General features: G+C 40.5%; 1 protein-coding gene across 1 annotated transcript in view; it reads right to left on the bottom strand.

The window, feature by feature from the left end:
- Nucleotides 1-12567, bottom strand: part of Eml6 (EMAP like 6) — a 252970-nt gene that overhangs the window by 124718 nt on the left and 115685 nt on the right. The window contains exons 2-4 of the mRNA XM_051164815.1: nt 11169-11328; nt 3491-3589; nt 1876-1944 (exon numbers count right to left, since the gene is read on the bottom strand). Coding sequence (XP_051020772.1) covers nt 1876-1944; nt 3491-3589; nt 11169-11328 — 328 coding nt within the window. The remainder of the gene's footprint in view (nt 1-1875; nt 1945-3490; nt 3590-11168; nt 11329-12567) is intronic.

Genomic DNA, 12567 nt, shown 5'->3' with positions numbered 1-12567 from the left:
GTCAGCAATGGAATAATCCTTTTAACATATTTAATTATTTTTAAGTTTGTATTCTATAAGATTTTCACCAATCTATTGGCCAAAACTGTAGCTATTTTTGTTGTTTATATATGTTGTCTAATATATGGATTTGGCAGAGGTCTTTATATTTCATGAATATACTATCAGCTACGATGTCCTTTACACTTGCTAGTATGTGATTTTCCTTGGGGGAAAGGAAATACAGGTATATTTTAATATTTATGTATCTCTGTCTATCAGTATTGCCATTATAGCTTTTTTTCTTCACTTATACATAGAAGAGGACCTTTCCATGGCCTGAGAGCAGCTACACATTTGCCTATGCATTTCTTGTAGGGAAAAAGTCCTCCAAGCCTTAGATAAGTTACACTGTTTCATAGAAAGTGACCTTTTAGGTATTTTATACACTGAGGCCCAGCACCACACTGCAGCAATCCAAAGGCATCTTTCCAACCGTCTGACGGGTTTTGCTGATACCTTTAAATTTTGTAATAAAGACAAAGATGGGATGTGTATGTATGTTAAGTAGCTGTTCTCTTGGCCTGGTTTGCTTCTGCCCCCTGGTGGGCTCTGTACAAACTATAACTCTATAACACAGGAACCAGGCGGGGGTTGGCTGTGTAGGGAGGAGACTTTGCAAGCCCGCAGCTGCCCTAGTCCACTGGCTTTCCTTCCTTACATGACCTCTCATAAGCTCCTTCTCATTAAACTACACTCATTAAACGTTCTCTGGTCTGGCAATGCCTTCGTGAGTAGGGAGTAGCCACTTACCTTAAATCACCCAGGAAAATACCATACTCCTCTAGATACCTATAGTTTTCTTAATTATTTCACACTTTAATTGGCTTAGAACTTACTTTTGTGTATAGCATAAAGTAATATTGAACTCGTCATTCAAATAGTTTTAGGAGCCAGTGGTTAGAGGCACTACCATATCCAAAACCGTCAAACAAATTGTTTACCTCGCAGCTTTAAAATTTTTTATTTATACAATTTTAATTCCTAACATGTTTTAGTAAATACATATACTTCCCCATTATTAGTTTTATCCTAGAGTTCTTGGTTATTTTCATTGTCTTATTTATACAGATTATTTTAGATGGGGGCTATGCTTCAGAATTGCAAAACAGTGACAGTCAAGTGCCTAGCAGGCAGCTGGACAGGAGGTCCATTTAGCACCAATCTGAAGTTGCTGAATATATCTAAGATTCCATGTTTTAAAAGACCGGTTTTTGGGCTGGAGAGATGGCTCAGAGGTTAAGAGCACCGTTTGCTCTTCCTGAGGTCCTGAGTTTGATTCCCAGCAACCACATGGTGGCTCACAGCCATCTGTAATGAGATCCAGTGCCTTCTTGTGGCAGGAAGGTGCACATGCGGGCAGAACACTGTAAAATAATAAATAAATTTAAAAAAAAAAAGACTGGTATTTCTTGGCACAGTGGTGTGCACCTTTAATCCCAGCACCCAGGAGGCAGAGGCAAGAGAATCTCTGAGTTCCAGGCCAGCGTGATCTAAAAAGTGAGTTCCAGGACAGCCAGGGCTACACAGAGAAACCCTGTCTCAAAAAAATTAATAAATAAAATAAAATACAGGGTCTGGAGAGATGGCTCAGCAGATAAGAGCAATGGCTGCTCTTCTAGAGGACAGGGGTTCAATTCTGAACACCCACGTGGCAGCTCACACCTGTATGTAACTCCAGTTCCACGGGATCTGACACAGACACACATACAGGCAAATCAACAATACACATAAAATTAAAAAGAAAAAGAAAAAGCAAATAAAAATCACCTGTATTAACATCTATTTTTTTCATGGAAGATACAAAAGATAAGCACAAACAAAGAGCTACTGTACCTTTATATGCTTTACCCCACAGCTGACCATCCGATTTGGCTGATATGGATCCCAGGAAATATCAAAAATCTGTCAAGAAAGTAAATGTTCTTCAGAGATGGATGCAATCACAAAGACCCTACCCTGAGGCCCTTGCTAATGTGGGCAGTACAGGTTGAAAATGCAGGCCCTGGTTGTGAGAGCATTGGCAGAGGCAGCCTCTGCACCCTTGTGGTTTACCTATCTTCAGCCCAAGAGACAAGCAAGTAACCTGCTCACCGAGTACAACTGGCATCATGTATTAAACTGGTCCATTTGTGAAAAACCACTTTTGACAATCGGGGTAATTTTTAAATCAAAGTTTCGGAACTCTTCACAGTGCTGATAAAACACTTTGAAGATAGATAGCTTTTCAATAAAAATTAGAATTATAAAACAGTACATTTTACTCAGGAGAGTTTAATGGCTATCTATAATTCAATGTGGGCAAATGCCCCGAGTGGCGGGATCATGGGTGCTAATCTGGAACAGAGTTCTTCAGAAGATAGAGGCTGGCTGGAGGAGGGTGCCTATGAGGAGTATGTAAAGTGTTCCATGTAACATGCTCCAGGTTTCTTGTCCTGTCTGTTTCCTGGTTGCTATGACATGGAGAGAGGCCTTTCCCTGCCAAGCCCTTCTTGCTACAGGCCCAGAAGGACACAGCTGAGTACGCCTGGGCAGACATCACTGAAACCATGAGCTGAAATAAACCCTTCCTCCTTTGTTCTCTTCAGGATTTGTCACGGTAACAGAAAACTGACCAACACACATAGTCAGTCAGTTTCAGTAACATTTAAATCCCCGGGAGTAGGGCCCTCATGCCACTAGGCTGCAGAGCCTGCTGATGGGCATCGTGTGTGCAGGTACAGCGAGGAACCAACAGTCCGAGGTCCCCAATCCTCTCCCAACACAAGGTCTACAGTGGTCACTCCTGGGATTCCTGATGACCTGACGCTGGAAGGGAATTTCCACCTACTGTGATGTTCCTTTATCTTACACATGCACCATGAGAAACATTTTCAGAACTCATATTAAGCAATAAAATGACTTTGATGCTTAATTAGTGCCCCATTCTATATGGACAATTATAGAAAAATACAAAAAGGAGAAAAGAAATTAGAAAACAAAGCAATAAATCAATCAGGTTGTTCAATTGTGTAAGACCACAGAGAAATTAGTGTCTGACCAGGCATAGGCTGTGCCTATGTGTTCTCTTATCTTGTGATCTATGCTACATGCATCCACCATTTCTGATCACACTAAATGTAGCATACGAATGACAAGCAGGCCATAGGTTACACAGCATTAAGGAATCACAAATAAAATACAAACACTTATAATAATATTTTGTGAACATTTTCTAACAACCATTTCCATACATTGATGAACACATCTAAACTACTATAACTTCAAATTCTGTTCTATTAGAGTCATTGTTGAAAATCTGTTTTGCTCATGAAAAGCAGTAACAATAGTTACCAACTAATTATAAGTAAGTCACGCTTGCCAGCTGAACATGTAGGGGAAATTTTACATATGGCAAATTTACTTTGAAGGACAAAATGGCAATGACTCTACAGTTTCACACAGGTCTTACCCGGTCAGAATGGCCAGTAGCCGAGGCCAGAAGTTTTCCCTTTCTCCAGTCCCAAATGCAGACTGTGTTTTTGGCATCCAATCCCACCGAAGCTAAACGCTTAAGGAAAGAAAAAAAAAAAAAAAAAAAAAAAGAAGGGAGGGAGGGAGGGAGGAAAGAAAAAACAATTTAATAGCTGAAATTATTCACACTTACTTTCAACCAATAGTTATTGATTATCTACTAGGGACCAGGCATGGAACCAAAACCCATGCTGATCTCCACACTAAAGGTGCCACCGTAGATGGCCTCTAGCAGACACATCAGGCCTACAGTATCACACTCTTTTCACCACAGGATCCAAATGTGCAGAGTCTGTGAAGTTGCTGACAGGCCAGCAGCAGTCTTGAGAACACACCTTGAAGGCAGGGATTAATAACCATTTAAATGTTATCGTGAGAAATCAGAATGATGACTTACTCATCTCTGTAACCTCAGCTCCAGGAGGCAGAAGCAGAAGATTTGTAACTCCACAGCAGCCTGGGTACTTAGTGAGCTGCAGGACAGGCAAGACTACACTGTGAAATTCTGCCTTAAAAAAAGAAACATTGTCACAGGATGTAGCTCTACCTCAGGCTGGCCTAGAACTCACTCTGTAGACCAGGCTGGCCTCAAAATTCCTGACGATTCTCCTGCTCTGCCTCCTGAGTGCTGAGATTAGAGAGGTGAACCACCAGACTGGGATCCTCAAGTTCTTACTGCAAGATGTAGGGAGCTATGATTTCCATAGTCTAAGTATTTTCCTCATTCTATACAAACTAAAGAGTCTGGTAAACGCATACAGAAAACATCCAATAAATGAGCCTGATAATTTCGCAAACAGTTAAAGTGTCTAGTGGATGCATAATCTTATTAATAGGAGCATGCTATCTGCTATTGAACCCCTCTGGATCCTTTGAGGTCACATCAGTTTCTTGCCCTCAAAGTTAAATTCAACTTCTGTTTTTAGGCAAAATGAAAAGATTCAAAGGCAAATGCACGTAACACCCAAACCAAGGGTCCTTGCAGGACACCTCTCAGGAGACAGAATCTTATACTGTCTTGGCTCAGAGTAAATAAATTTGGCTTCTTTAGCAAGATGGAGGACCCTGGAAATGTAAAATAATTTTTATTAGTTCATTGAGAGTTTTGTACATGTATTTAGATTATATCTGCTTCTCCATTCACCCAACTCTGTGTCCTTTGATTTTTTTCCCCCTACCAATCAAGACTAATGTGTAGCCATCCACTGGAGTACGGTTGCCTCACCAGGGGCTACAGTCTTAAGGAACACCAATTCTTTCTCTCCAAAAACAGCTAACAATTGCCAACAGCAGAGAAAGAGGTAGAATGTCATGTTCAACTCTCTACTCTGGGATTCCTCTGGCTTGAGCTTGCACAGGTCTTGTGCTGTCACAACTACTGTGAGTTCATACGTGCAACTGCCCTGCTGTGTCCAGATTTTCTTGTAGTTCTCCATTGTGACTGACCCTTACAGCCTTTTTGCCCCTCTTCTGCAATGACACTCAGGCCTGGGGTGTATTAAGTATGTCCATTTAGGGATGAGCAGTCATCAGTCTCCTATTTTCTGTGTCTTGGCCAGCTGTGGATCTCTGTGCTAAGCAAATAGAAGCTTCTCTGATGACAGCTTAGAAATGCATAAATAATTGGGTATAACAATAAAATACCTTGGAAAAATTTGCCTCCCTAAATCTTAGTTTTCTCATTTGTGAAATGAGTAAAAAAATACTTTTTACCTTGTCAAACTGTGAAATAATAAAAAACCAAATGATTTTGAGTATGGTAATAGAGAAATACATGGGCTTACACATCTCACTGAGAATGTTTCAGAGTGCCTTAGTTACTCGGGTTGGCTGTGATGAAATACCTGACTAAAGCAACCTCAGGAAGGGAGGCTTCGTCCTGGCTCACAGTTCCAGGGAATACAGTTGATCGTGGCAGGGAAGGTAGTGGGTGGAGCAGGAGACAGTTGGTCACATTACACCCAAAGTAGAAAGCAAAAAAGGCTCCTTCTCAGCTCTCTCTCCTATACAGTCCAGGGCACTGGCCCATGGAAAAGTATGTTAGGGAGACTTGTTCCACTCAGTTAACCAACCTAGGTAATCCCTTACAGGCACTCACAGAGGCTGATCTCTTATGTGGTTCAAAGTTGTGTCTAGTTGACAATATTAACCATTACAACTCCACCCACCCCCCAATCAACTGACACCCAAACAAACCGCTTTCCAGCCAAAATCTTCTTCTCCTTGGCCCCACAGAATCCTGGAATCTATACAAATGTATTTAGTTCAACATCAAAACTTCCCACCATAGTCTTTTACAATTCAAATGCTGTTAGTAGGTATAAAGGCTGAATCTCTTCACTGTGAAGCACTGTACGATTTTTTTAAGTTGCATGCTTTTAACATGCAAATGCACAGTGTAAACACTCCCATTCCAAAGGGAATAAATAGTACAGCAATAAAAAATTGAATCAAAGAAGACTGAAGCCCAGTAGGGAAAAGACCATATCCTAAAGCTCCATGTCTGACATCTGGGGCTTGTGTTGGAACTATCTGAGTTCTAAAAGGCTTGGGTAGCTCTACCACCAGCTCTGTTGCCCACAGCACACAGTCTCTCTTGGGATGGCTCCACTGTGTGCCTGAAGTTGTCCTCAATAGATGTCCCATAGCTGTGTCATCTCCAATATCCTGGGGTCCCCATTGTAGCTGATGCTTCAGTTTGTCTGGCCTCAGTGTTTCTCTCAAAGAAGACTTCATGACTAGATCAAACTTGCATTTTCCCATGCTTGCAAAATATTACCATGCACACAACACAGTTAAATTCTGTGCTGACTTGAGATGGGTCCTGGCTTTCTCAGACCAAAGTTGTAGCAGTCTCTCTATACTCTCACTCTGGGAAAATTCTCCTAGGCATAAGGGTAGCAATAATAATAATAATGATAATAATAATAATAATAATAACAACAACAACAATAACAACAACAACAATCATCATCATCATCATCATCATCATCATATCACAGCCTGGATGCTATCCTGCCTTGAAATTTTCTCCACTAAACAAATTACTCATTACTTTAGTATTCAATTTCACTCAAGGTCATTGCTAGAGTGTCATACAAATGGCCTATAATCCAGTTCCCAATAGAATTTCCGTTTCCATCTGAAGGCTCATGAGCCAAACCTCCACTGTCCATGCTTCTCTTAGCAGACTTGTCCCCCAAGCTCCATCCATAAGGACATACTAAGTTCTGCAGGTAATACTCAATGGTTTTTCTGGTAGGAAGTTCCAGACTCTTCTATATTCCTCCCACAAATCAGTTCTAAAGATGATCGGGCTCATCCCAGCAATGGCTTTGCTTCTTAGAACCAGTTTTCTGCATTTGTTACTTGTCTCTCTGCCTTGACAAGCTACATGACAAAAGCAACTTAAGGAAGGGTTTATTTTGGCTCAGCATTCCAGGGGATACAGTCCTTCGGGCAGGGAGGAACTCAGCTCACGCTCTCCTTTTATTCAGTTCAGGATCCCAGTCTATGAATGGTGCCACCCACATTGAAAGCAGGTCTTCCCGTTTCACCCTACTTTAGAATATCCCTTGAAGCCCTTGTCTCCTAAGTAATACTAGATCCTGCCAAGCCAACAGCATCAACTATTTCAGCAAGAAAGTGCATATGTAACTATATACTCATATGGTGTGTATGGAAGTCAGAGTCTCATATGGCTTAATGCACATATATTGCTATAAAGGGCTTGTTCTAGTTTCCTTCACTAAAAATAGTTCCATTAAGCCAGGCATGGTAGTGCACAACTTTAATCCAAGCACTCGGGAGGCAGAGGCAGGAGGATCTCTGTGAGTTCAAGGCCAGCAGCTTGGTCTACAAAAAGAGTTCCAGGACATCCAGAGAAACCCTATCTCAAAAAAAGGGTCCTATTAGAAATATTTTATATAAAAAGCATATTTTGAGGTCTTAGAATGCTTCCTTAATAAACATAGTTGCTATAAATTTTAATTGAGAGAGTTGTAGCAATAGAAATTATAAGATGGGGCTGGAGAGATGGCTCAGTGCCTGAAAGCACTGGCTCCAATTTCTAACAGTTGATAATTGTCTGTAACTCCAGTTCCAGGGGATTTGACATGCTAACAATAGATATACATGCAGGCAAAACACTAATGTACATAAAATAAAAATAAGTTAATTTAAAAAAGAAATTGTAAAACATGATTTATGTGTTTATCAGTATAAGAAAATTAGAATGAGTGTGTTTAATTCAGTTTATTTTTAATGGAAAAAAATCAGTTAACAAACATTAGCAATGACACTCATTTTTCTTGAGTTAAAAAAAGCCAAAAGAAATCTGTTTTGTTCATTTACAGTGACAGGCCCCACAGCTACCTGGAAAAGTATTTCTATTGCCTTTGTCAATTATGAGGTAATGAGGAATTTGTCATTTTCTTGGTATTATTGGATTTCAGTGAACTCTGCCCAGAGAATACAGCAGACCTGAAGAAATAAGCATCAGGAAGCTGTAAAATCAATCACGGCAAACAGCTTACCCTTCTGAATTGACAGTTAAAAACCACACAGTCCGCCCAGCTGTCGAAATAGAACTTCAAGAGAAATAGCTAGCACTCCAGAAGGAAATGGATGACTCAAATAAAAAACAAGATAAGTAAAATGAACAAAGAAGTCAGAGCTAAAGCTCAGTTTTCCTCTATCACAAAGCATTTTTGTGATGCTCCAAAACAAAATTTGGTATCAATATTTGCTAAAATAGAGAAAAAATCACAGGCTATGCATATGAGTGGACACATCTGCCTACATCTGTGATACAGCCATATGCATAATAACTCATTTAGTTTAGCCATTCATATCAATTCTAATTCAAGGAAGAAAACTGAGTAATGGCCAGTGTTCTCTCACAACAGTAGAAGATAATTGAAGTTAACTACTTTAAAATGCTTCAAATCCCACGCAGAGTTGACAGCCAAACTCTGCCAAGACAGGGTAAGCAAGTCCTCAATAGTTCCTGCCTCACAAATATGTCTGTCAGATATATTGGGCCAGAAGGCTGAAGAAGATGCTCCAGCATAATAGAGAGTTTTGGGTGACTATTCAGGTAGCAAACTGTCTCTGTCATCTTATCACTTGCAAAGCTACTAACTTGCACTCCCGGCATACTCAGGTAATCAAGTTTATTCCTTCTCAAGTCTCTGATGGAGTTGAAGACCAGGTAGCTTAGTTTTACAATGAAGCTTAGTTCTTTAGGGGTTAAGATATTTTTAGGTCTAGATAGATGTTTTAAGTTGATAATAACAAGATGTGACAGAGATTGATTTACATTCAGAATTTTAGATGCACCAAGATAGGAAAGATGTTTCTTCAAGGTTGCCAAATACAAATAGCCAAAACACTAAGAATGTAACATTTATATAATTCCTGATTGTGTCATGGTTCTTCTTGCTATAAATAGTTTATTGTATATATGTGCAGTAATATAAATGTATATGTTAAAAAATAAAATAAGTTTCAAAAAGCACTTCAAATCAGGTCAACTCATCTTCATCCAGTGGTTTTTTCCTACTCTTACTTTGGTTGAGTAATCTCGTTTTTTCTATGACACTGACTTACAGAATCTACACTGAAATTAGCTAAACACTGACTGAATAAATTAATTAATACACAGAGGGTTAAAGAGACAGCAGAGGGGACACAACATAGAGACACGATGAAGGCAAGAGAGAAAAGCTGTTTGTGGGAAAGATTAAGCTTTGTCACAGGTGGAAGCAGTCTTGGTGGGCTTTACCCTTGGGGCACCCCATGAATACCTTGTGACAGACTGAGTGGAGCCATCCTGGGCCTAGAATTCAGGAAGCAGACCTGGGAACACCACCTGGACTATTGTTTTTCTTTCTTTTCTTTTTTTTTTTTACTATTGTTTTTCTAATTGACCCTCAATGGGAGAAGGAGACCGCCCCTCCCACGTGACTCAGGCAGGTGGGGAGGAGAGAACAACAGGTTCAGACTGGGCTTGAGTGCTTGTGGAGCAGCAAGCAGGCTGGACCAGCACACGGGCCAGAGAGACACCTAAGGACCCGTCCCGTGGAACAGATACCAGAAGGTTCAATCTTTTGTCCCTTTAACCTTTTTTTCTTCTTGTGTAAGCTAGTTGGGTTGTATAATAAAGTTTAATTGTTAAGAAACAGCCAACAACTGTTTTTAACTATTTTAGCAAAACGAGAATGCAGTTGGAGCCAGGAACAAGCCCTTTGTGTTCTAATTCCCATTTTAAAGTTATATTAACCTCTTTTCTTTCCAGTGTTGTTGTATGTCCAAGGAAAGAGATATGACTTGTGGGTACTGGGAATGTTTCATACCTCTGTGGTGTTTTCAAGGAATGAGTCTCTTCAAAGGGCAAAGCAAGTCAACAGTGAGCTTCAGATAAGGACTGGAGCAGGACGCAGGGCACAGAGTCCACTCTGTCTAGCCTGACTATGTGGAGAGGGTGAAGAGAAAGCTGGCCAGCTGAGGGTGCTCACCTAATGTTACACTTTGTTCAGTACTACTGTAAGGTTTGTTGCTAAAGACATTTTGACATTTTTAGCTGTGGAAATGAATTACTGAGAAACTGTGAAGATGAAGCTGGAGAGATGGCTCAGTGGCTCAGAGTACTTGTTCGTGCTCGAGGACTTAGGGTTGTATCCCAGTTCCAGGGGATGTGATGTCCTCTTCTGAGCTCCAGGCATGAATGTGGTACACATATATACATGCAGACAACACAGTAATATGCACTGTATTTATATACAATATAAGTAAATAAGAATTATGGCAATACTAATTAAGACAATGTTTCAGGGCCTAGATAGATGGCTCAGGGGTTAAGAGAACTGTCTGCTCTTCCAGAGGTCCTGAGTTCAACTCCCAGCAACCACATGGTGGCTCACAACCATCTGTGATGTGATCTGATGCCCTCTTCTGGCCTGCAGGTGTTCATGCAGGCAGAACACTGTATACATAATAATAAACAAATAAATACTTAAAAAAAAAAGACAATGTTTAAATTACAGTATACATGACTCAGACTTGGAATTTAAAGGACTGTGCCTGAAAATGGGGGAGGCGTGGGACACAGCTGGAATTATTATAAAGTATGAACACACAGGAATTAGAAGGGGGCTGAGGGATAGACAGGATGAAGAATAAGAAGTAACGTCAAGATAGACTCAGGAAGAGTCTTTTGAATGGGTCGTTAGAGATGATGTAAGCACCTGAGAGCAAAAGGTGCAGTGTTTGTGCAGGGCTTGAGGTCTGTGCAAATGGCTGGGCCCAGCCCTTACCGCAGAGGCGATGTTAATAATGGGTGACAAGACAGGGCTGCTGAACCCTAGTGGACCTAACGTTATGAGTTCCTCCATGGAGCTACTTGGCCAGATAGTAGAGTGGGAATAGGGAAACTGAAACGAGCTTACTGAGAAGGGTGTACCAGTGCCACTAGCTTGGAAAGGGGCCAGCCAGTGAGGAGGAGTTCTAGGAGGCTGCCAAGGGGAAAACAGCGAATGTTGGTAGCTATTCATATTATAATTTTAGGTAAATCTAAGGACTCATTAAAGGAAACATAAATTGAGAAAGATACGCACCTGTCCATCTGAGTCAAAAGCCAGGCATGCAACTCCATGTGTATGGACATCTTTAAGGATTGACACAGTGTGGACATTATAGGAATCCCATATGCATATATATGGCTCCTTCCCAACTTGGCCAGTTGCAATCAGAGTTTTATCTGGGTGTAAGGCAAGGCTGAAAAAGAAAAAGGCCTTTGATATTCTCTAATTGAACAAAAATTAATACATATTGATCCATTACCCCATTTGTTTCTGATTTTTAAATCATCAAACCAGATGATCTTAGAAGAAAGATTCTACCTGTTCCCAAAGTAACCACCTGCCTGATTATTATAAATTAAATATTCAGCTTTGGCAAAGATAAGCCTAGTATAACTTGGTGGAAATTTTATCAAATTTTACCTACTTAGTTACCTTGAAAATCAATATGAACCATGGTCATGTTTTCCAGCTTTGTAAAGTGCCATGCTTTAGTTTTGCTTTTTTTTTTTTTTAAGATCCCAAAGACCTGTCTTGGGAAAGGTGCGTCTTCTTTACGCACCGTTGGACACAGTAGTTTTCCCATCTTGACTTTCTTGACTTCCTTTCTTGACTGATGCAGATGCCTTGAAATGTGATTTGGTGTTTGATGAAGTTGTGTTTGGCTGGACCTGCAGAGGCAAACTACTCCACAAGCCCCAGTCCTAGTAATCTGCAGGTCCCTTGGTGTCACAGTGACTTAGGTAAATGTGAAAAATTTGCTTCACATGCATAACCTATGGCAACAGACACAAACAGTACTCTGGCTTGGGGCCTTTCTCTGCTTTGGAATCCTAATAAGGGCAGAATCTCTCCTGTACATCTGTGAGCCTACTTAATTAATGGGAAGATGGATGTTCTCTTAACAGCATTTTTAAAAGATTAAAGTCAAAAGCTAGGTTGGATGCTTAACAATATTTTGAAAGTCAGTGAGTAACTGTAAGTCAACTTAGTGGTAGGACCTGCCGAAGGAGTATGCAATGTCACACTGTCCCATCAATGAGGTTAATCGAAGCAGTCTGGAAAGTCTCATCTATGACACAATGGCATACATTAAGTAAGTCATTCACTGAAGCGCTAGGGGTTTGATATGCCGAGTACAGAGGAACAGACACACAAAAAGTAAAAACAAAATAAAATAAAACAAAACAGTGCTTTCTTTCAGGAGCCCCTAAACAGGAGTGGCAGCCACTAAACACAGTAGCATAGAAAGATACAGAATGAACACACCCAGCCTCTCGAGACACCGGGACTACCCGACTTCATATAAAAGGTGCGGTGTAAATGGGGATTTATTGTGAGAAGACAATTTTTAAAGTCTAACTAACCAGGGCAGAAAATGATAATGCATCCAACAGGTAGGGGAAGCTGAGAAAAGACTTGAATGTCCAGGAAG

This window comes from Acomys russatus, chromosome 22, assembly GCF_903995435.1.
Source record: "Acomys russatus chromosome 22, mAcoRus1.1, whole genome shotgun sequence".
Taxonomy (NCBI): Eukaryota; Metazoa; Chordata; class Mammalia; order Rodentia; family Muridae; genus Acomys; species Acomys russatus.
The sequence above is the reverse complement of the archived record's forward strand: the minus strand, read 5'-3'. Positions and strand labels throughout refer to the sequence as shown.